This window comes from Grammomys surdaster, unplaced genomic scaffold (assembly GCF_004785775.1).
Source record: "Grammomys surdaster isolate TR1022 unplaced genomic scaffold, NIH_TR_1.0 126086, whole genome shotgun sequence".
Classification (NCBI taxonomy): domain Eukaryota; kingdom Metazoa; phylum Chordata; class Mammalia; order Rodentia; family Muridae; genus Grammomys; species Grammomys surdaster.
Window position 1 is genome coordinate 2300739 of NW_021620894.1, and position 25470 is coordinate 2326208.

At 36.5% G+C, this 25470-nt stretch overlaps 1 protein-coding gene across 1 annotated transcript; it reads right to left on the reverse strand.

Annotated features, from left to right (window-relative positions):
* Nucleotides 1-305: 305 nt before the first annotated feature.
* LOC114611148 (olfactory receptor 1537) lies at nucleotides 306-15157 on the reverse strand. Its single transcript, XM_028755795.1, has 2 exons — nucleotides 15105-15157; nucleotides 306-1289 (listed from the first exon to the last, which is right to left on the reverse strand). Exon 2 carries the CDS (start codon nucleotides 1272-1274, stop codon nucleotides 339-341), a length of 936 nt encoding a protein of 311 aa, XP_028611628.1. The 5' UTR covers nucleotides 1275-1289; nucleotides 15105-15157; the 3' UTR covers nucleotides 306-338.
* Between the last annotated feature and the right edge of the window lie 10313 nt (nucleotides 15158-25470).

Below are 25470 nucleotides of genomic sequence, written 5' to 3' on the forward strand. Positions count from 1 at the left end.
AAAGATAAAATAAATTTTCTTCAAAGGGGTATCAGTGTGTTGTACTTAAGAAGGACATTTATATTTTTAAGGTAATGTTTATCAAATACAAAGAAACATGATGGAATATCATATATTGATATAACAATTCATGTCATCCATTCTATTGTATACACTCATGGTTCTGATAAACATATAACATATTAGATACTTAAATTTTAGTTGTAATTTTTAATAGTAAAAATTATTAAAGAATCCTAAGAAATATACACTAATAACAATGACAGGTGGAGTCAAATAAATATTTCTACGTGTTTCTAATTTTGTTGCTGTGTAAGTAATCTTCACACAAGTTCTGCTTACATGAATTTTTTCCTTTCAAGTATTTTCTTCAGTGCAAGCGTGACATCCTTATTCCTCAGGCTGTAGATTAAGGGGTTCAGCATGGGTACAATTGTCGTATAAAACACAGATGAAAATTTCGCTTGGTCCGTAGAATATAACGATGATGGCTGTAAGTACGTGAATGCTCCTGAACCATAGAAGATACCAACAGCAGAGATGTGAGAACTGCAAGTACTGAAGGCTTTGAATTTGCCTTCCCTGGAGTGAATGTAGAGGATGCTGGCAATGATGAAGATGTAGGAAATAATAATTGTCAGCACTGGGACAAAGAAGTTCAGGGTACCAAAAAATAGAATCGATATTTCATTGATATACGTATCAGAGGATGCAAGTTGCAAGAGGGGAAGAAGATCACAGAAATAGTGGTTAATCACATCTAATTTGCAGAACTGAATCCTAAACATGAAGCCGGTGTTTAAGGATGCACAGAAAACAGCAAATATATATGCCCCTGAAACAAGAGAACAGTACGTCTGAAAGGACATGGTTACATTGTAAAGCAAGGGGTTACAAATGGCAATATATCGGTCATATGCCATTGCAGCTAATGTGTAGCACTCTGCAATGCCAAAAGTAGTGAAGAAATAGACCTGAGCCATGCATCCAGGGTAGGAGATGAGGTTCTTCTCTGTCACAAAACTCACTAGCATTTTAGGAGTAATAACTGTTGACTGACAGAAGTCAATGAAGGACAGACTGCTGAGGAAATAGTACATGGGTGTGTGCAGACGGGAACTGAGCCCAATTAGTGTGATCATGCCCAGGTTCCCTGCCACAGTGATCAAATAGATTCCTGTGAAAAAGAGAAAGAGGGGCAGCTGGAGTTCTGACTTCTCTGAAAGCCCAGCCAAGAAGAACTCAGTCACTGTGCAGTAGTTTCCTGCTGCCATGTCCTCTATTCAGATCTAAGGAGAAAAAGATTTGTAAGCCAATTAAACAGTAAGATTTTATTTTTCTTTTACATTTACAAAAGATTCCCATGTAATTTTTTTCTGCTTTAGTATATGTTTGTCCTCGATATAATTATCTTAAGTGAATGAACTTAGATAAATATAATTAACTTTTGATTATACTTTTTAAACATATACTAAAAATTAAGAATGCGCTTCTTATGCACTGAATTACAGCCTTAAAATTTTCATGAGTTCAAAACTATGCCTGAATTTGAGATGTAGAATGGGTATTAGTAGGAGATAATGTCCCAGTGTTTGGAGGAAGTAAGCTTTCCCCCCAAAACAATGTATTATTATCCAAAATCTAATTTCAGATGGGATCTCCACGCCTCTACTTTTAGATGTTACTATTTCTACAATGCTTAAGATACATAAAATCTTTAAATACTCCAAAGTGAAAATTAATTCACCTCTGGAACTACTGTTGCATTAAATACTTGAAACTTGGTGTTGCTAGGATTAAGTACTGAACATATGGTGATACTAGCACTGGATTCTGGTTTGGAAACCAAATCTTGGAAGAGAACCAGTCAGTATTGGTTTTCTAATGAACTCACTAAGACAATGTGCCCATATTCACTCCTATTATATACCAGCAAAACCAATAGCTAATACAATGTGTTTTTAAATTTTTATAGTGTAGAGAATTAAGTATTACTGGCATCTTATCATTCAAAAAAATCTGCAGTACAATTTTTGTGTTGCATGTTCATATTGACAATCTCTAAAGTGGAAAATTGGGTGTTTCTACATGTTCAAATTAGAGAAACAGGCTTAACTCAGTTCTTCCTTTTCCATTTATATGTTGTGAACTAGGAAGTACTGCCATGCAGAAACACATTAACTAGGGGAAAGTATAATTACTGTCTTCTATCTTATTAAACTGTGAATTAACTATTGATTGTGTACACAAAGTAAATTTCTAAATGAATTAGAATTTTGTCATTAAAAGGTAAGAAGTTTCTTCTTCCCACTCTGCACTTCTACTCAGAGCAGATGGGCTTGCCTGCCCCTCTCCGACACCCCACAGCCTGATTGTGTCCAAGGGGTCTGGTGTAATCAGAGACACAGATGAGAACCATGCTCAATTAACCAAGCCAGCTGGAACCCCAATAGAGCAGAAGGAGGATCTCTCCCCTCTGCCATATTCCCATCATCCTTTAGACCTGCACTTCCCTCTGGGGCAGATAAGCTGCCTGCCTTCTCTCCCATGCTTTACAGCATGCCTGTCTCCAAAGCTCTAATAAAGGACATAAGAGCCCTACCCCAAAACACAAACAGCACTGCCTGCTTCCCAGGAGGCCTGATCTGACCCAGGTCACAGAGTTCTACTGCCTCCAAGCAGGCAGGTTCCAGTAAAAGACACCCAGGCCAATTAACAGAGAGGTAACCAGACAATAAGAGGCAAGCACAAGAACCTAAGCAACAGAAGTCAGGTAATCTGGTACCATTAGAACCCACTTTTTCCACCATGCAAGCCCTGAACATATCATAACATACCTGAAAACCAATTTTCTGACTTAAAATCCCATCTCATGAAGATGATAGAAGCCTTTAAGGAAGATATAAATAACTCCCTTAGAGGAATACAGGAAAACACAGGCAAATAGGTAGAAGTACTTAAAGATGAAATGAATAAATCCTTTAAAGAAATACAGGAAAACAAAATCAAGCAGGTGAAAGAAATGAACCAAACAGTTCATAATCTCAAAATGAAAATATAAGAATAAAGAAATCACAAACCCTGGAGGCAGAAAACCTAGGGCAGAGATCAGGAGCTACAGATGCAAGCATCACCAACAGAATACAATAGATAGAAGAAAGAATCTCAGGTATAAAAGATATCATAGAAGATATTAAAACATCAGTCAAAGAAAGCAAAAAGTGTAATAGGCTTTTTACCCAAACATCTAGGAAATCCAGGACACAACAAAAAGTCCACAACTAAGAATAATTGGAATAGAAGAGGTGAAGATTCCCAGTTCATAGGCCCAGAAAATATCTGCAACAAAACCATAAAAGAAAACTTCCCTAACCTAAAGAAAGAGATAACCATAAATGTACAAGAAGCTCACAGAACACCAAATAGTTTGGACCAGAAAAGAAATTCCTCTCCTTGCATAATAATGAAAACACTAAATGCATAGAACAAAGAAGGACTATTAAAGGTTGTAAAGGAAAAAAGCAGATATATCAGAATTACACCAAAGATCTCAACAGAGATTCTAAAAGCCAGAAGACACAGAACAGATGTCATGCAGACCGTAGAATAGAAATCCCAGCCCAGTCTACTTTACCCAGCAAAACACTCAATCATCATTGATGGAGAAACCGAGATATTCTGTGACAAAAACCAAATTTAAATAACATCTTTCTACTAATACAGCCCTACAGAGGATACTAGAAAAAAATTGCAACACAGGGTGGGTCACTACACCCAAGAAAATACAAGAAATTGATCATCTTACAACAAATCCAAAAGAAGAGAACCACATACACATAATATCGTGTCTAGCAACAAAAATACTAGGAAATAGCAATCATTGGTCTTTAATATCTCTAAACATCAATGGGCTCAATCCACCAATAAGAAGACAAAAGCTAACAGACTGGATACATTAACAGGATCAAGCATTTTGCTGCATACAAAAACATATCTCTGTGACAAAGACACACTACCTCAGAGAAAAAGGCTAGAAAAAAATTCCCAGTAAATGGTTCCAAGAAACAAGCTTAAGTAGCCATTACAATATTCAATACCTTAATTTTTAACCAAAAGACAACAAAAGAAATGGGGAAGGACACTTCATACCCACCATAGGAAAAGTCCACCAAGATAAACACTTAATACTGAACATCTATGCCTCAAATTCAAGGGTAACCATGTTCATAAAAGAAACTTTAAAGCTCAAAACACACGCTAAACCTCACACAAGAATAGTGGGAGATATCAACACTCCACTCTCAAAAATGGACAGATTTGAAATAGAATCTTAAAAAAAAAAAAAAAGACAGTGAAATTAACAGAAGTTATGAACCAAATGGATTTATATATTTTCAGGGCATTTTATTCTAGAACAATACACAATCTTCTCAGCACCTAATGGGACCTTCTCCAGAATGGACAATAAAATCAAACATAAAACAAGTCTAAACATATAAAAGAAGACTAAAATACTTCCCTGCATTCTATCAGATCACCACAGACAAAGCCTGGACTTCATTTACCACAAAAACAAAAGAAAGCTCACATAATCATGGAAACTGAATAACTGTCTATTCAATGATAAATTGATCAGGGAAGAAATAAAGAACAAAATTAAAGAACTTTTAGAATTCAATAAATATTAATGCAGAACATACTCAGACTTATAGGGCACAATGAAAGCAATGCTAAGAATAAAATTCATAGCACTAAGTGCATTCATAAAGAAATTTGAGAGGTCCTATACTAACAACCTAACCACACATCTGAAACCACTAGAGGAAAAAAAGTAAACACACACCCAACAGCAGTAGAAGGGAAGAAATAATCAAACTCAGGTCTGAATACAACCAATTAGAAACAATGAGAACTGTACAAAGAATCAAGAAAATTAAAATATGGTTTGTGAGATCAACAAGATAGATAAACCCTTAGCCAAATTAACTAAAGGACATAGAGACAGTATCCATAATAACAAAATCAGAAATGAAAAGGGAGACATAACAACAGAAACTGTGGAAATTTAAAAATATTATCAGATCTTACTACAAAAACCTGTATTCAACAACCCTGGAAAAATCTAAATGAAATGGATGATTTTCTAGACAGATACCACTTACTAAAGTTAAATCAAGATCAGGTAAACCATCGAAACACTCCTGTAACCACGAAGGAAATAGAATCAGTCGTTTAATCTTCACAACCACAAAAAGACTAGTGCCAAATGATTTTAGTTCAAAATTCTAGCAGACATTAAAACAACAGTTAATACCAAGACTCCTCAAATAATTTAACAAAATAGAAACATAAGGAAATCTACATAATTAATTGTCTGAAGCCACAGTTACTCTGATACATAAACCACACAAAGACACACAAAAAGAATGTCAGACAAAATATGCTTATGAATATGAATGCAGAAATACTCAATAAAATTATCAAAAACTGAACACAAGAATACATCAACATCATCATTCACCATGGTAAGTAAGCTTAATCCCAGGAATGCAGAAATGGTTCAATATATGAAAAACCCATGAACATAATCCACAAAATAAACAAACTCAAAGAAAAATCACATGATCGCCTATAATATTTCGTAAATGTCTTTTAAAAATTACAACTCCCTTTCACGGTAAAAAAAAAAAATGAGATTAGGAATTCATGGCACACACTTAAACATAATAAAAGCAATATAGAGCAAAACAAAAGCCAACATCAAATTAAATGGAGAGAATCTAGAAACAATCCCCTGAAAATCAGGGACAAGAAAAGACTGCCCCATTCTCTCCATATCTATTCAATATAGTACTCAAAGTTCTAGCTTGAAGGCTATTAGACAACAATGAAGATCAAAAGGGATACCAATTAGGAAGGAAGAAATCAAGGTATCACTATTTGCAGGTGATATGATTAGCATATATAAGGGACACCAAAAATTCTACCAGAGAACGACTACAGCTGAGAAACAACTTCAGCAATGTGGCTGGACATCAAATTGCCTCAAACAAATCATTAGACTTTCTTTATACAAATGATAAATAGGTTGATAAAGAAATTAGGGAAACAATACCCTTTACAATACCCTTTACACAAATACTATAAAATAACTTCGTGTAACTCTAACCACACAAGTGAAAGATCTGTATGTAAAGAACTTCAAATCCCTAGGGGGAAAAAGAATCAAAGACCTCAGAACATGATAAAAATCTTTATGTTAATGGAATAGTAGGATGAGCATAGTAAAAAATGCTTTCTTACCAAAAGCAGTCTAAAGATTCAATAAAATCCCCATTGAAATGCCAACACAATTTTTCAAAGTCATGTAAAGAGCAATTCTCAACTTCATATGGAAAAACACAAACCCAGGATAGTCAAAACAACTCTCAACAATAGAGAACATTTGGGGGAAAGCACTATCCTTCAAACTCAAGCTGTGCTACATATAAAGCAGTGGTGAGAAAAACTGCATAATAGTACAAAGTCAGACAGGTCAATCAATGGAATAGAATTGAAGATCCAGAAACAAATCCACACACCTATGGACACTTATTTGTCAAAGAAGCCAAACCATACAGTAGAAAAAAAGAAATAATCTTCAACAAATGGTTCTGACCTAACTGGTGTTCTACATGTAGAAGAATGCAAATTGATCCATATCTATTACCTGGTACAAAGATCAAGGCCAAGTGGATCAAAGACCTCCAAATAAATACAGATATACAGAGTCTAATATAAAAGAAAATGGCAAATAGCCTAGAATGCATTGGCACAGGGGAAAATTTCCTGAACGGAACACCAATGGCTGAGGCTCTAAGATCAACAATTGATAAATGAGACCTCATGGAACTAAAATTCTTCTGAAAGGAAAAGGACACTATCAATGGGACAAATGGTAAACTACAGATTTGAAAAAGATCTTCACTATTCCTACATCCAATAGAGATGTGAAATAAACAACATACTCAAGAAGGCAGACTCCAAAAAAACCAAATATCCCAATGAAAAAAATAGGTTACAGAGCTAAACAGCATTCTCAACAGAGGAATCTCAAATGACTGAGAAGCACTTAAAGCGATGTTCAGCATCCTTAGTAATCAAGGAAAGACAAACCAAAATTGACCTTATACCAGTCAGAATGGCTAAGATTAAAAAAAAAAAAACCACTCAGGTGACAGCACACACTGGCAAGGATGTGGAGAAAGAGAAAGCCTCCACTGTTGCTGATGGGATTGAAAACTGGTACAGCCACTCTGGAAGTCAATATGGAGGTTCCTCTGAAAATTGGAAATAGTTCTATAATGAAGAACAAGCAGTACCAGTCCTTAGCCTACACCAAAACATGTTCCACTATACCACAAGGACACATGCTCCACTTATGTTCACAGTGGCCTTATTTGTAATAGCCAGAAGCTGGAAACAGCCCAGATGCCCCTCAAACAAAGAGTGGATGCAGAAAAGGTAGTTCATTTGCACGGTGATATACTATCCCACTATTAAATACAAGGACATCATGAAATTTACAGGCAAATCAATGGAACTAGAAAATATCATCCTAAGTGAGGTAACCCAACCCCAAAAGACATGCATGGTATGTACTCACTGATAAATGGATATTAACCAAAAAATACAGAACAATCATGATACAACTCACAATTTCAAGCTTAACAAAAATGAAAGCCCAAGTGTGGATAATTCAATCACAGTTAAAAGGAGGAACAAAATAATCACAGGAGGCAGAGAGAGGAAGGGTCTTGTGTAGGAGAGTTGAAAAACAGGGCAGGATCATGCATGGCAGAGAAAGAAGAGAAGCCCAGGGAGCCAAGAGAATGAAGGGAAGTATGCAACAGTGGGGGTTGGGGTGGTGAGAATCACTAGAAAATCCCAGAGACCTGGAATGCGAGAGGCTCCCAGGACTCTATGGGGATGGCTTTAGCCATAATTTTGGAACCTGGAGAGAAGACCACCAGTAGATACACATAATCTCTAGCTGAAGCATGGGGTCAGTCAACCATCTTCAAAAGCTTTGATCCAGTATTGTTCCTGTCTAAGGGAAATGCAGGCACAAAAATGGAGCAGAGACTGAAGGACAAGCTCTCCAGTGACTGGTCTAATTTGGGTACCATCCTATGCACAGGCACAAACCCTGACACTATTACTGATATGTTGTGGTTGTAGACAGTAGCTTAGTGTGACTGTCCTCTGAGAGGCTCTACCAGAAACCAACAGACACAAATGCAGATATTTACAGTCAACCATTGGACTGAAGTCAGGAACTCCAATGGAAGAGTTAGGGGGAGGAATGAAGGAGCTGAAAGGGATTGCAACCCCATAGGAAGAACAACAGTGTCAACTAACCCAGATCCTTGAGAGCTCCCAGAGATTAAGCCACCAATCAAAGATTGGTCACAGGCTAGGCCATGGGACTAGACTCATAGGAAGCAGATGACTGCTTTGTCTGACCTCAATGGGAGAAGATGAGCCTAATCCTATAGAAATTTGATGCTCCAGGAGTATCTAGACACATATCACACAAAATGTATTATTGGAGTAAAATATAAAACCTTGAAACTTTGTAAAACTGGCTTACAACATATTGTAAGTGTGAAGACACATCTTCTATGCACTTCATTTACTGTTTCTTAGTTTATATCCAGGCTAAATGGGAATAATTTTCTGTACAAAGAACTGTGAAAAATGTTCTGGCAGCTTTATTCATTCATTATTAAAGCTTTAGTAAGAAAAAAACTCAAGTATTCTGTTGTACTTTTTGTATACAATATAATTCTAGTTAACATTTATTAGGGAACAAATGACTCAGGCCGTCAATAACATATAACTCAAAAGCATGGTATTATTGGGATAGTTATGAAATGCACTTTTTGAATCAGTTTGAGTTTGCACAGGAATTATGTATATTGTCACAATCACTGTGAGTTCACCTGTGCAGCTGTCATCTGTGTCTGGATGACATTGTTCCCTTATAGTCATCCACCATCTTGGGCAACTAGGTTCCCTCTTTGGAATTTGTCGGCCAGGGAGGTTTCATCAACCCGTGCCAAAATCACAGGCTATTCTCATTAACATAGATTACACAACAGAGCTCAGTGTGTCAACTTCTTGCTGAAGGCACCACCATGTACTTGAATCATAGAACATAAACTTACGAACGTACCTGGCTTGGCCTTGAATTTCATCACTGCTAGCTAGCTTTCACAGTGCTGAAAGCTATTGTGGACACTACTGGAGGAAAGAGCTGCTCAACATTTTTATCTTTAGGTCAAACCTGTGAGCTATAATAACATCTGGACTGGAAGACATTCTCATTGCTACAACGGTGTCATGAATACCATGAGGGTATTGAACCATTTTCCCTCCACATGATAAGTGGACATCATGGCAGTACTATCAAACTAAAGACCTAATGCATCTTATACATTTTTAAAATACTATCAAAGGATACTAAAAATTATACTGTCCCAAAATAGACACTATTTTTGAAGCATTGCATGTATGTTATTGTGCTTAATTTTTACTGTATTGTTTAGATATTTGTGTGTACAATAACTTTGTAAATGCTTTCCCAATAACTATTGAGCAAGGCAGAGTTATAGAGTTATTCATGCACTAAAAATACTAGTTATGTTTTTCTTACTTTAGTTTTAAACTTAAGTCACACCTATTTTCAATACTCTGTAAGATAGTTTTTGCTTCTGTACCGTTTTAAGACTGCTTTTTCTCATGTGAACCATCACCACAAGGTTTATATTTGTTAGTCCTTAAAATTCAAACATTGTTTTCAGTACTTCTACTTAATTGTTATGTGTCCTAACATTAAAAATATTTCAATGGCATCTATAAAATTTTTAAAAATGTAGTAGCAACGACATAAAATATCAAACTTCCAGCAAATATTTTGAAGTCAATCTATTAAAATACAAACCATCCACATATACTAGGTCTCTCAAGTAGCTCTGAGAGAACTTGAAGAACAGTCTAACACAAAAACAACTCATGATAGTAGTGTTCTTTATTGTTCAATATGGTAAGGAAATCAAGCCTCACAGTCTTATGGATAGGTTTATCATAAACCAATTAGTGGTTTTCATAGCACTTAATAAACCAAAGAAGTATTTAAAGCAACATTTGTCTCATTTACGTCAATTCACAATTTACAGTAAAAATCAGTATGTCCAGATGTTAAAAATAATACATGTTAAATGATTAAAAATAATGGACTCAGGAAACTCTGAAGATATATAAGGCTCAATGAAAAGCTTTCTTCTTGATTCTACATATAATATACACATAGATTATGGTAGTATTTTCATTTCTTTTTAAAAATATTATTATTATTATTATTATTATTATTACTACTACTTGTTTCTTTATATGAAGCATATATGCACAGGGTATGGTATGTAATGGCGCATACTATAATGCCAGTGGTTAGGTTTGGACAGCATGTTTTCTCCTTCTACCATTCAGGTTCAGAGAATGGATCTCAGGCTATCAGGATTGTGTTGAAAGAGCGTTTACCCTTGGAGTTATCTTGTCTGCCCAATTAATGCCTTAATTTCTTTTTTTAGCGTTGTTTTTTATTTAATCTTTTTTTTACACTATAGGTATTATACCCCTCCCAGTCCACCTTCTGACTGTTCCTCATCCCATACCTCCTCCCCTCCCTCCCCAAGAATGTCTCCTCCCTTCCTACTCCCCACTCCAGCATACCTCTCCACTCCTGAGGCCTCCAATCTCTTGAGAGTTAAGTGCATCTTCTCTGACTGAATCCAGACACGGCAGTCCTCTGTTGTATATGTTTTGGGTCCTCTTATCAGCTGATGTATACTGCCTGATTGGTGGTTCAGTGGTTGAGAGATCTCAGGGGTCCAGAGTAATTGAGACTGCTGCTTCTCCTATTGGGTTGCCCTTCCCCACAGCTTCTTCCAGCTTTTCCTTAATTCAACTACAGTGGTCAACAGCTTCTGTTCATTGGTTGAGTGCAAATATCTGTATCTGACTCTTTCAGCTGATTGTTGTGTCTTTCAGAAGGCAGTCATGAGAGGTCTCTTTTTGTGAGCACACCTTAGCCTCAGTAATAAGGTTCAGCCTTGGAGCCTCCCCTCGAGCCTGATCCCAATTTGGTACTGCCGCTGGACCTCCTTTTTCTCAGGCTCCTCTCCATTTTTATTCCTGCAGTTCTTTCAGACAGGAACAATTATGGGTCAGAGTTTTTGACTTTGGGTTGACAACCCCATCTCTCACTTGATGCCCTGTCTTTCTGCTTGAGGTGGGCTCTACAAGTTCCGTCTCCCCACTGTATGGCATTTCATCTAAGGTCCCTCCCTTTGAGTCCTGAGAGTCTCTCTCCTTCCCGGTCTTTGGCACATTCTGGAGGGTACTCCCATTTCGTATATTCTGAGGTTGCCTGTTTCCATTCTTTTTTCTTTCATTTCTAAGAGACTAATATATGTAGTTGCTTTTTATTCAGATGCAAAACACATATCAATATGAATTATGCATTAATTTATTTCCTAACATTCTTATTCTTCTAAGTCATATAAGATGGCTCCAACATTAATAAAAGTTTTCCAATACAAAAATGTAAACATGTTTATAAACACAAGCAAAAATTATTGCATAGTTTGGTTGCTTAACCTTATCTCCAAGAGAAAACAGAATCTCTGAAGAATCGCACCTACCTGCTTAATCTCTGTATCTTCTCAATATCACCTCAGCAGCTATAAATAACTCTTATTTTATTTGAAGGCAACTGACTTTTAATATTATATCACTTGTCCGCATTCTAAACTCAGTTACATTAATCAGGTGCTATTACTTCTTTGTTCATTGTTGTATTTGGAACTTGTGTTTTATTGTAGGTAGACTGGTAACGTATACAAATATTAAATATTATTAAGATTATTTGTTCACCTCTTAAAATTTATTTAATATAGAGCTCTTAACTCTACGCCAAATTTCATGAATAGAAATAGCTACTGATAGCATGTGAAGATCTGAACCATCTAAAATTGGGAATAAAAAACTGTAAACCTATAGAAATATCAAGATTGTTGTGCACCTGGGAGCTTTTAGGTTGAGTAAAGTTATTCTAATAACAACTTCAAAGGTAGAATCTGGCAACTTTTTCCACCTGCCCACATTTTATTCCTCCTAATTTTCTCTCTATCTCTTACTTTCCATCTCTTTCTAAACACTGCTCAATTACGAAAGAAATAACACTGCTCTTGGGCACTGCAGCAGTAAAATTGATGTGACATCTGCTCTGCTTTAAGACAGTCACAACCTAAACCTTCCCTATTAGCATATATTAAATAGAGCTGGGTTCTAAATATGTGATAACATTTATAGACAAAATAAATCTTGGAGGAAGATGCAATAAAAGTTGTAACATAATGGGTTATTATTGCATAATCATGGGCTTCTACTAAATACAGAATTATACCAATATTCCCTGCATTGATGCATGACAAACAAAAATTTGACTAAATTCACAACCATAAAAATAAATACTATTAGGCATATTCAATATTCAAATTTTCATTTTAAAATCTTAATGTTTTTACCACTCATAAATATGTTTTTGCTATGCAATTATTCCAATGTCTATAGATTTAATATTTTCTCTGAAAATTCATGTGAGTCTCCCATAATTATCAGAATAAAACAAAAATTCAAAGCATGTTATATGTAACCATAATTGTTACAGATCATGTACCTAACAAAAATTTAGCTCAGTGTGCTATTTCTATAAAATAAAAGTGAAAATCTACTCTTGTTATTGAAATTGATTACATAAATTTCAGTCATAATTGTAGGAATCATAGATAAGAACTAACACTATGAAACTTTTGTTTCCTTTTGACTTAAATTGAATGAGAGATCATGCATTTTTCATGGTAAGAAATATGACTTGTAGCAAGCATGCCTTCAAAGTTACTGCAACCTCGTCCATATAAGAACAAGAAAATTTGATCTCATTACCTATTAAATTAAATGTAAAATACTAAATAGGTTATGATTTGTTATATATTAAAAACAGTGAAAATAAATTAAAGAAGGCCAAATTGATTAAATGCCAAATTGTTTTTAAATGACTGTCAACATACTATAAGTGTATAAATGTCCAATTCATATGTAAAGCTAAAATATTCAATAAATGAAACAATAAAATTCATAGATTAAGTAAAAATGAATGGAAATGCATAACTTTTCATGAAAACCAAATCTTAGAATGTATCAAATTATACTATATAATTTTTGATTATCCTAATACATTAATACTCAGTGATTTCTGAAAGATCTCTGATGTGGCTTTTCAGCTCAGGAGATGTTGAACTGGAATACAGCCAAGAGGTCACAATGATGCCTAATACTTAAACCAATAATGCTCTTAGTGCTGACCATTTACCACAGCTGTACTCTCTCCCAGGCCTTGCTAAGGCTTCCATGTCTCCTGTGCTCCTGTGAATATGAAGTTAGGAGGCACTAATATAAAGCCATTATGCTAAATTTCAGGCAGTGACATTCACTGTGGATATTCTAGTTAAGGAAAGGATATTGGCACCATGAAGTACTGATGTTGACATAGGTGATATAATTAGTTTGCAGAAAACATGTTATACGACAGTTTGTGATGTTTGGAAGCATAAAAGATACAAACTCTAATAGTTATATAGGAATAATATGTCAGTTTGTTATTTGAAGAATGAAAAAATACTTACTTATGTTCATGGACTATATTGCACATTAAATGTTGTGATAATTCACATTCATAGACCTAGAGAAGCAAGCCCTTTAAATTTATTTGTAAAACCATCACGATTCACTGTTGAGGTTTGGCCTTTGCTGTGTATTGTAATGCTAAGTGAGGATCCCCCAAGATCTGGTATCCCCTGTAAAGAGAGGGTCTGCACACAGACCCAATTGAAGCTATGTGACCTTGCCCCCAAATTTCTCTGATTGATAAACAAAGATGGAAACAGCCAATAACTAGCCAGAAGAGACATAACCAGGGTTTAGCATTCCTGATTTGAAGGTCATAGGAGACCACAAGTTAGGGAGAATAAGGTGTATGGAAGAGGAAGCCGCCATCTGGTAAGAATCTTAAAATAATGACTGTGTGGGTTGGCTAACTGGAGTTAAGAGCAGTACATATGAAACATGGCCAAGTATATAATGAGAAAATTGGCAAATGGACATAATATTATAGAGGAAAAATATCTACCCCTCTCTCATGCTGATTAAGGTTCGTCATAAATATAAAATGTGTGTGTGTGTGTGTGTATGTGTGTGTGTGTATTTCTATTATCTGGGAACTAAATGGTTAAAGGCAGAGAAGAAATGCCCATACAGTGATTAAAATTTTTCCAATAGCCCACTCACTTGATTCTGCTAAGATCTTCATGAATACCACCCCCCCTTCTGTGATGAACATATTTGGCTGCTTACAGTACCTAGAGTACATCATAGTTATTTGTTGTCTGCATTTTAGAATGGTCCTCATTGTATTTGAAAGTGAGTCACCATGCAGTTTTCCTTTGTTATCTAGTAAATATGTAATCCTTTCTATATCCCATTTAAAACTACTGCTGACATGGTGTGACTCTCCAAAATCATATTTTCTACAATGTGCTTAGGAAGATGTCAATTCTGAACCTCTTACTTCTTTGGGAAATAAACTATACTATTAGCCAGATGACCTTTTGGACTTATATGCCATTCCTCTCAGTAATACATGTCTGGCACATTGAAGGTTTTTATTGTGCTTTTCAGAATAAGGGAATAATTACATGAATGAATGGTAATATTTGGCCTCTTTTACTTGACTTCTTTCAGTGATTGCTCCAGTCCTTATAATCCTAAATAACAATTGTGAGTATGTGAGAAATACACACTATCTAACCACTTCTGAAATATTCAAAATCAAATTTCCTTTGCTCCTTGCCTATTGAATTCATCCTGAAATAGAAAGAAGCAGGCACCAAGCATTCTACAATTAGTATTTAAAGACAAGACCTAGTCCTCAATGACAACAGTACCTTTGAGCCTGGTCTGCATCCCAAGTCACCTTCTTCCAGGACTCACCTAGTCTGTGCCCCTGGAGTTTCAATTTCATACCCACTTTCAACTGAGCAGTTATGAGGCTCTGTCCTGAGTTTAACTTCTTCAGGTACTGTGTGTTGCGAAATAAATATTCCCTAAGGACATTCATTATTCTAGAAATGTTTGAACGAGAAAAGTAAGCAATTATCACTGCTAGTTCCCCAATTGCCAAGTTATTCTAAAAATGATTTCCTATAATTTCTAAACCTTCAATTCCTAATAATGATTTAGTGACTATGGATCACTGAAGGGCTGTGTTAAAATGCTTACTATGATCCAGCATGTATGCATGGATGTGAAATTCTGTACATTTCTTAGGAGCCTCTGGCTGATAAAACAGACAAAGCCCACAGTTAGGTATCCAGGTTCTACATGAACAATGACTTTCCTGATCAGTTATATGGTATTCATTATGAGTTTAAAATTATTTAGATAATAAACTTATTTACAAGAATATTATTAATAGTTTCCCGATGAACACAAACTGCCTTGCTTTCTTCCATATTTTAGAAACCAGAGAAACAAAAGAAAGGCCTAAATTAAAGAGATAGGGACACTATTGTGACAATAGGAGGACTTGTGTTATTTCAGGACTAAATAAGTCAAAACCAGAATAATCTAAATTATTAAATTATCAAAATAGTTTGTAACACTAGTGTATCTTCTATTCTAACCAATTTAATACGCTTTAAATAATTCATTCTTTATTTTTCTCCTGTATGCATTAAAGATAATAAATACTCAAATTAATAGATACCATATAAATATAATTAAAATTTATACCATTCAACACAACACTTTAATGTTCTATAGATATTCAAAACTTCTTTGAGGATAATTTTCATAGAAAAGAGTTGTAGAGAATAGGTATACATTCACAAATTGTTGTACTACTGTGCTTACTTTGTGTGAATTGTAACAGGTGAGATATAAAAAATTTGGAAAATTTCAGGAGGCCATTTACAGAATAGGATGTAGATTATAGCTAAATATTTGAAAGATAGCAAATAATAGTTTATTTAATGTACAGTATTTATCTTCAATTGTTCTGCAAATCCGGTTTTTAATATGTTAGACTCTTGTTTTCCATTTTCTTTTTGTATTTATTTTTATCAATACACATCAATTTTTGTACCTATATGTAAGTGTGTGTCTGTGTACATATATTTTATTCCCATTAATATGATAATTTTTCATTAAAATTTTAGGCTTCTAATACATTTTCTATTAGTAATTGGTCAATTTTATCATTTCATTGAACTAATAAACCTGGAAAAGTTGTATGAAACCACATATGAGTAATATATAAAGAATGGTCCCCTTCGGCCTCTGCCTGGTCCCTTGGACTGGAGCAGACACAGAGTCGGTCTGCTCCTGTCCTGTGGAGAAACTGAATCCTGAGTCATCCAGGAGCCACTGCACTCAGAGCAGCTGGTAAGAACTCCATCTCACTCCCTAAGCCCCAGAAATACATCTGGGAACCAGGGACATCCAGGGCACAGCAGCTACCCAAACCCCGCCCCTCCGGAATTCCACTTCCCTTCAGCCCCTGCCTGGTCCCTGGGACTGGAGCAGACACAGAGTCGGTCTGCTCCTGTCCTGTGGAGAAACTGAATCCTGAGTCATCCAGGAGACACTGCACTCAGAGCAGCTGGTAAGAACTCCATCTCACTCCCTAAACCCCAGAAATACATCTGGGAGCCAGGGACATCCTGGGCACAGCAGCTACCCAAACCCCACCCCTCCGGAATTCCACTTCCCTTCGGCCCCTGCCTGGTCCCTTGGACTGGAGCAGACACAGAGTCGGTCTGCTCCTGTCCTGTGGAGAAACTGAATCCTGAGTCATCCAGGAGCCACTACACTCAGAGCAGCTGAAACTGAATTCTGAGTCATCAGGGACCCACTGCACTCAGAGCAGCTGGAGCCACTGCACTCAGAGCAGCTGAAACTGAATCCTGAGTCATCGAGAACCCACTGCACTCAGAGCAGCCGAGGAGCCACTGCACTCAGAACAGAAGGATTACCAGATCCAAGAGGTGGCCTGAGTCCCAGGAGTTCTTCCACCCGGGAGATTAGGGGCATAAGACCACAGAGACCTCTGGACTCCGAGGAGCTCTGCAATAAGCAAGATAACTGGAAATACAGATTCCAATCTTACACAGAGAGGGCAGGTACCACTAGAGTTACCCAGATGGCGAAAGGCAAGCGCAAGAACATAAGCAACAGAAACCAAAGTTTCTTGGCATCATCAGTGCCCAGTTCTCCTAATATAGCAAGCCCTGAACACCCCTTCACACCTGAAAAGCAGGATTCAGAATTAAAATCACTTCTCATGATGATGATAGAGGATTATAAGAAGGAATTAAGTAACTCCCTTAAAGAAATACAGGAGAGTACAAGTAAACAGATAGAAGCCCTTAAAGAGGAATCACAGAAATCCCTTAAAGAAATGCAAGAAAACACAAAGAAGGAATTAAACAAAAACATTCAGGATCTGAAAATGGAAATAGAAACAATAAAGAAAGTTCAAAGGGAGACAACCATGGAGATAGAAAACCTAAGAAAGAGACCAGGGGTCACAGACGCAAGCATCACCAACCGAATACAAGAGATAGAAGAGAGAATCTCAAATGCAGAAGATACGGTGGAAAATATTGACACAGTTGTCAAAGAAAATGAAAAAAGCAAAAAACTCCTAACTCAAAACATCCAGGAAATCCAGGACACAATGAGAAGACCAAACCTAAGGATAATAGGTATAGATGAGAATGAAGATTACCAACTTAAAGGGCCAGTAAATATCTTCAACAAAATCATTGAGGAAAATTTCCCTAACCTAAAGAACAAGATGCCCATAAACATACAAGAAGCCTACAGAACACCAAATAGACTAGACCAGAAAAGAAATACCTCCCGTCACATAATAATCAAAACATCAGATGCACAAAACAAAGAAAAAATACTAAAAGCAGTAAGGGAAAAAGGTCAAGTAACATATAAAGGCAGACCTATAAGAATTACACCAGACTTCTCACCAGAGACTATAAAAGCCAGAAGAGCCTGGACAGACATCATACAGACCCTAAGAGAACACAATTGCCAGCCCAGATTACTATACCCAGCAAAACTCTCAATCAATATAGATGGTGAAACCAAGATATTCCATGACAAAACCAAATTTGCACAATATCTTCCCACAAACCCAGCACTTCAAAGGATAATGGATGGAAAACGCCAACACAAGGAGGGAAACTACAACCTAGAAAAAGCAAGGAAGTAATCTTCCAACAACCCCAAAAGAAGATAACTATACAAACATAACTTTACCTCTAATAACAAAAATAACAGGAAGCCACAATCATTTTTCCTTAATATCTCTTAACATCAATGGTCTCAATTCCCCAATAAAAAGACACAGACTAGCAGACTGGATACACAAACAAGACCCAGAATTTTGCTGCATACAAGAAACACACCTCAGTGACAAAGACAGACACTACCTCAGAATAAAAGGGTGGAAAACAATTTTCCAAGCCAATGGTCCCAAGAAACAAGCTGGAGTAGCCATTCTAATATCAAATAAAATCGACTTCCATCCAAAATTAATCAAAAAAGATAAGGAAGGACACTTCATACTCATCAAAGGAAAAAGCTACCAAGGTGAACTCTCAATTCTGAACATCTATGCCCCAAATGCAAGGGCACCTACATACATAAAAGAAACTTTACTAAAGCTCAAAACACACATTACACCTCACACAATAATAGTGGGGGATTTCAACACCCCACTCTCAGCAATGGACAGATCATGGAAACAGAAACTAAACCGAGACACTTTGACATTAACAGAAGTTATGAACCGAATGGACTTAACAGACATCTATAGAACATTTCATCCTAAAACAAAAGAATATACCTTTTTCTCAGCACCTCATGGTACCTTCTCCAAAATAGACCATATAATTGGTCACAAAACAAGCCTCTACAGATACAAAAATATTGAAATAATCCCTTGCCTCTTATCAGATCACCATGGAATAAGACTGGTCTTTAATAATGACAAAACCAATGGAAAACCCATGTGCACGTGGAAACTGAACAACTCTCTACTCAATGATGACTTGGTCAAGGAAGAAATAAAGAAAGAAATTAAAGACTTTTTAGATTTCAATGAAAATGAGGACACATCATACCAAAACTTGTGGGACTCCATGAAGGCAGTGCTAAGAGGAAAGCTCATAGCTCTAAGTGCCTACAAAAAGAAACTGGAAAGAGCACACACTAACAAGTTGACTGCACAACTAAAAGCCCTAGAACAAAAAGAAGCAAATACACCCAGGAGGAGTAGAAGGCAGGAAATAATCAAACTCAGGGCTGAAATCAACCAAATAGAAACTGAAAGAACAATACAAAATATCAATAAAACCAGGAGTTGGTTCTTTGAGAAAATCAACAAGATAGATAAACCGTTAGCCAGATTAACCAGAGGGCACAGAGAGAGTATCCAAATTAATAAAATCAGAACTGAAAAGGGAGACATAACAACAGAAACGGAAGAAATTAAAAAAATCATCAGATCCTACTACAAAGGCCTATACTCAACAAAACTGGAAAACCTGGATGAAATGGACAATTTCCTAGACAGATACCAGGTACCAAAATTAAACCAGGAGCAGATAAACCATCTAAATAGTCCCATAACCCCTCAGGAAATAGCAGCAGTCATTAAAAGTCTCCCCACTAAAAAAAGCCCAGGACCAGATGGTTTTAGTGCTGAATTCTATCAGACCTTCAAGGAAGACCTAATACCAATTCTCTTCAAACTATTCCACAAAATAGAGACAGAAGGAACACTACCCAATTCGTTCTATGAAGCTACAATTACACTCATTCCCAAACCCCACAAGGACCCAACAAAGAAAGAGAACTTCAGACCAATCTCCCTTATGAACATCGATGCAAAAATACTCAATAAAATTCTAGCAAACCGAATCCAAGACCACATCAAAACAATCATCCATCATGATCAAGTAGGTTTTATCCCAGGAATGCAGGGATGGTTCAATATTCGGAAATCCATCAATGTAATCCACTATATAAACAAACTTAAAGAAAAAAACCATATGATTATCTCACTAGATGCTGAGAAAGCATTTGACAAAATTCAACATCCCTTCATGATAAAAGTCTTGGAAAGATCAGGAATTCAAGGCCCCTACCTAAACATAGTAAAAGCAATTTACAGCAAACCAGTAGCCAACATCAAGCTAAATGGAGAGAAACTTGAAGCAATCCCACTAAGATCAGGGACTAGACAAGGCTGCCCACTCTCCCCCTACCTATTCAATATAGTACTGGAAGTCTTAGCCAGAGCAATTAGACAACAAAAAGAAGTCAAAGGGATACAAATAGGAAAGGAAGAAGTCAAAATATCGCTATTTGCAGATGATATGATAGTATACTTAAGTGACCCCCAAACTTCCACCAGAGAACTCCTAAACCTGATAAACAACTTCAGCAAAGTGGCTGGTTATAAAATCAACTCAAACAAATCAGTAGCCTTCCTCTACATGAAAGATAAACAGACTGAAAAAGAAATTAGGGAAATGACACCCTTCACAATAGTTGCAAATAATATAAAATACCTTGGTGTGAATCTAACCAAGCAAGTGAAAGACCTGTATGACAAGAACTTCAAGTCTCTGAAGAAAGAAATTGAAGAAGATCTCAGAAGATGGAAAGATCTCCCATGCTCATGGATTGGCAGGATTAATATAATAAAAATGGCCATCTTGCCAAAAGCAATCTACAGATTCAATGCGATCCCCATTAAAATCCCAACTCAATTCTTCACAGAGTTAGAAAAGGAAATTCTCAAATTCATATGGAATAACAAAAAACCTAGGATAGCGAAAACTATTCTCAACAATAAAAGAACTTCGGGAGGAATCACCATCCCTGACCTCAAGCTGTACTACAGAGCAATAGTGATAAAAACTACCTGGTATTGGTACAGAGACAGGCAGGAAGATCAATGGAATAGAATTGAAGACCCAGAAATGAACCCACACTCCTATGGTCACTTGATCTTTGACAAAGGAGCTAAAACTGTCCAGTGGAAAAAGGACAGCATTTTCAACAAATGGTGCTGGTTCAACTGGAGGACAACATGTAGAAGAATGAAAATTGATCCATTCTTATCCCCTTGTACAAAGCTCAAATCTAAGTGGATAAAGGACCTCCACATAAAACCAGATACACTGAAACTAATAGAAGAGAAGGTGGGGAAAAGCCTCGAATACTTGGGCACAGGGGAAAAGTTCCTGAACAGAACTCCAATGGCATATGCTCTAAGATCGAGAATTGACAAATGGGACTTCATAAAATTGCAAAGTTTCTGTAAGGCAAAGGACACTGTCAATAGGACAAAACGACAACCAACAAATTGGGAAAAGATCTTTACCAATCCTACATCTGATAGAGGGCTAATATCCAATATATACAAAGAACTCAAGAAATTAGACTCCAGGCAACCAAATTACCCTATTAAAAAATGGGGTATAGAGCTTAACAAAGAATTTTCAACAGAAGAAACTCGAATGGCCGAGAAGCACCTAAAGAAATGCTCGGCATCCTTAGTCGTCAGGGAAATGCAAATCAAAACAACCCTGAGATTCCATCTCACACCAGTCAGAATGGCTAAGATTAAAAACTCAGGTGATAGTAGATGCTGGCGAGGGTGTGGAGAAAGAGGAACACTCCTCCATTGTTGGTGGGACTGCAAGATGGTGCAACCACTTTGGAAATCAGTGTGGCGGTTCCTCAGAAAATTGGACATAGCATTACCCGAGGATCCAGCTATACCACTCCTAGGCATATACCCAGAAGGTGCTCGAACATATAATAAGGACATATGCTCAACTATGTTCATAGCAGCCTTATTTATAATAGCCAGGAGCTGGAAAGAACCCAGATGTCCTTCAACTGAGGAATGGATTAAAAAAATGTGGTATATTTACACAATGGAGTATTACTCAGCTATTAAAAACAATGAATTTGAGAGGTTCCTAGGTAAATGGATGGAACTAGAAATTATCATACTGAGTGAGGTAAGCCAATCACAAAAGAACACACATGGTATTCACTCACTGATTATTGGATATTAGCCCAGAACCTTAAAATGCCCAAGATGCAACTCACAGGCCACATGAAGTCCATAAAGAAGGAAGACCAAGTGGGGGTGATTCGGTCCTTCTTAGAAGGAGCAACAAAATACTCAAGGGAGCAAATATGGAGACAAAGCGAGGGACAAAAACTGAAGGAGGGGCCGTCTGAAGACCTTTCCACCTGAGTATCCATCCCATGTGCAGTCACCAAAGGTAGATGCTGATGTGGAAGTCAGGAAGTGCATGCTGATAAGAGCCTGATATGGATGTCTCCTCAGAGGTCTTCAAGAGTCTGACATATTCAGAGGCAGATGCTCACAACTAGCCATTGAAGTGATCATGGGGTTCTCAATGGAGGAGTTAGAGTGAAGACTGAAGGAGCTGAAAGGATTTGTGGCCCCATGAGGAGAGCAACAATACCAACCAACCACAGCTCCCAGGGTCTAAGCCACCAGCCTGGGAGCACTTATGGAGGGATCCAGGGCCTTAGCTGAATATATAAGAGTGGAGGGCCCTGCTGGGCACAGGTGGAAGATGAGATCCTTGACCTCATGAAGGCTGGACGCCCCAGGGGGTGGGAGTTTTGAGGGTGGGGAGGTGGGAGTGGGGGGGTAGATAGAGGTTACATCCACAAAGAAGAAGGAGGAGGTGTGAGGGGTTTGGGGGTTCCTGGGTGGGTGGGGGATGGGGTAAGGGGACAACATATGAAATGTAAATAAAACATCCAATAAAAAAATTAAAAAAAAAAAAAAAAAGAATGGTTTCTACTTCTATCTTCTGGTGGCCTGTTGCAATTTTATAAGTAGTAAGGTTAATTCTGAGCTATCAGGTACAAATTCAGAAATCTCAATATGCAAAGCAACTCTTCTTACACATAAACAATCAGTAATTATGTTAAGAATCTCAGGATAATATAATACCATAAATACTGTATATAATTCTGAATTTTGAACTGAGGTATGTGGAGTTTTGAGCACCTTGCTTATTTTGTCTGATTTATAACATGTCATTACCATCTTGTTTGAATCCTTATAGAATGTTGGTGCTTCTGGAATTGGTGTTCTCTTTTTGATGTATGGAAGAATTCAATGAGTTTCTTTTATGAACTGTATATGTTTGCTTTTCAGATATTTGTTATTAGTCCTGCCCAAGTAATTACTACAAGCTCTTTTCCAGTCTTCATTGGTCATCCATAATGGTATAAACTCAACATTTGTAAGAGGTGCTACAATTTCAGCTGGATCTGTTCCTGACAATTGGTAAAATATTAGTCTACCTTTTATAATTAACTCAGAAATATATATGTATATATATATATATATATATGTGTGTGTATGTATATATATATATATCAGAAATCATATATGTGTATATATATATACATATGTGTGTGTGTATTGAATTCCTTTACTTTGTTTATGAACTTAAAACAAATCCATATTTTCTCTTTACATAATGAACCCAGTAGGAGAATGAATTGAAGGCAAAAGTGATCAAAATATGAGCAAGTTTAGGATCAATTTGATCCACATATACATCTTTCAGTCTTTGTTCTAAAAGACTTAATTCTTTTCCTGCTTCAGCTGTTAGACATCTTGGACTGTTTAAATTTGCATCTCTTGTAATGTTTGAAACAAATTACACAACTCACATATACTTAATGCAATTATAGGCCTTAGACAGTAAATATCTCACATTCATTTTTTAAAATTCCTAAGTGTTCTCCATTAATACAGACCTGTACCTTTTATGGTCTAATATTTTGTTGATTGATTTTATAACCCTAATGATTAAGTGAATTTTCTCTTTGTATTTTTTCTGGAGCACTATTAACCACACATGGCAGATTTTTTTAGTGTTACATTAAACATGTTCTCTAAAACATCTTTGTCAGAATCATCCATATAGTGATAAACGTTAGATCAAGTGAATTAATTACAAATAATTTGTAATGGTTATTGCAGAAAACACTGATGTCAATTGGACTCTATAACATTATCTCTGGAAGTACCTTCCAGGGGTATCTCTTTAGTAGATAACTATTATTCAAAGTAGATACAGCAAAGCAAACCTTTCCCTATCCTGCTGATGCAAGGGTACTGTGAAGGAGAAATCTTTCAAGTCAACTATTATGATAGACCGTGATCTCAGTAACAAAGTCAGTAAAGGAAGTCCAGGCTGTAAAGTATCCATTGGTTGAATTATTTGTCAACTGCTCTTAAATCTGTTATCATCCTCCATTTTCCTGATTTCATTTTTACAACAAACATAGGGGACTTCCAGGGCTGGTAGACTCTTCTGTATGTTGAGCCTTCTGCTGTTCCGTTATCAGTTGTTCAAATACCTGCAATTTTTCCTTTGTTATGTGCCATTGCTCTTGTTATACAGATCTTTTGATAACTATTTTAGGGGCAAGGCTGCTGGTATGTCAGTAGTGGATTCTTTTATAAATTTCAAAAGTCAAGAACTGTGATGCCTGGTTTTGGATCACAGGCACTGCTTATGATTTTTCTGTTACTCATATCAATATCTTTCCCAGGAGCATCTACTATATCACACAAAATTTCCTCATTTTTTTTACCTGTAATTACAGAAATGTTAATTTACATACCAAAATGTTGTAAGAGATTCTTTCCCCATAAATTTATGAGTATTTCAGCTATGTAAGCTTTCAGCTTCCCTCTTTTTCCTTCTTGTTTGCCACAGTTAATCCATCAGATATTTTGTCTTATTCAAGATACTTTACCAATTCCTATAAACTGTATGTAAACTTTCTGAACCAACCAATCTGAACCCCAAGAGTTTTGGCAAAGTATACTAGCATCTGCTCCTGTATCTATCAAACATTCTGTCAATACCATTCATTTGCACCACTAGTTTGGATCTCTGATCATTAACCATGTTTTGCCTGAATACAAATTTTCAGGTATTCCCAAAAGCTCTTGTCCTTTCTACTGGAGTGGCCTTGCCTTTACTGTAAGAAAACAACAGTAGAGCAGTTGTGTCCCCTGAATCAATTTGTATCTCTTTTCACACATGCCATGATTCTAACTTTTTCCTTATTATCCCTATCTACTATACCATGGTGCACAATAAATCCCTGGAAAGTTCACCCACTTCTTCCCAAGATTATTCC

Bases quoted from the DNA above. Each gene is read 5' to 3' on its own strand.
- LOC114611148 (XM_028755795.1), bottom strand. From the start codon at position 1,274: ATGGCAGCAGGAAACTACTGCACAGTGACTGAGTTCTTCTTGGCTGGG.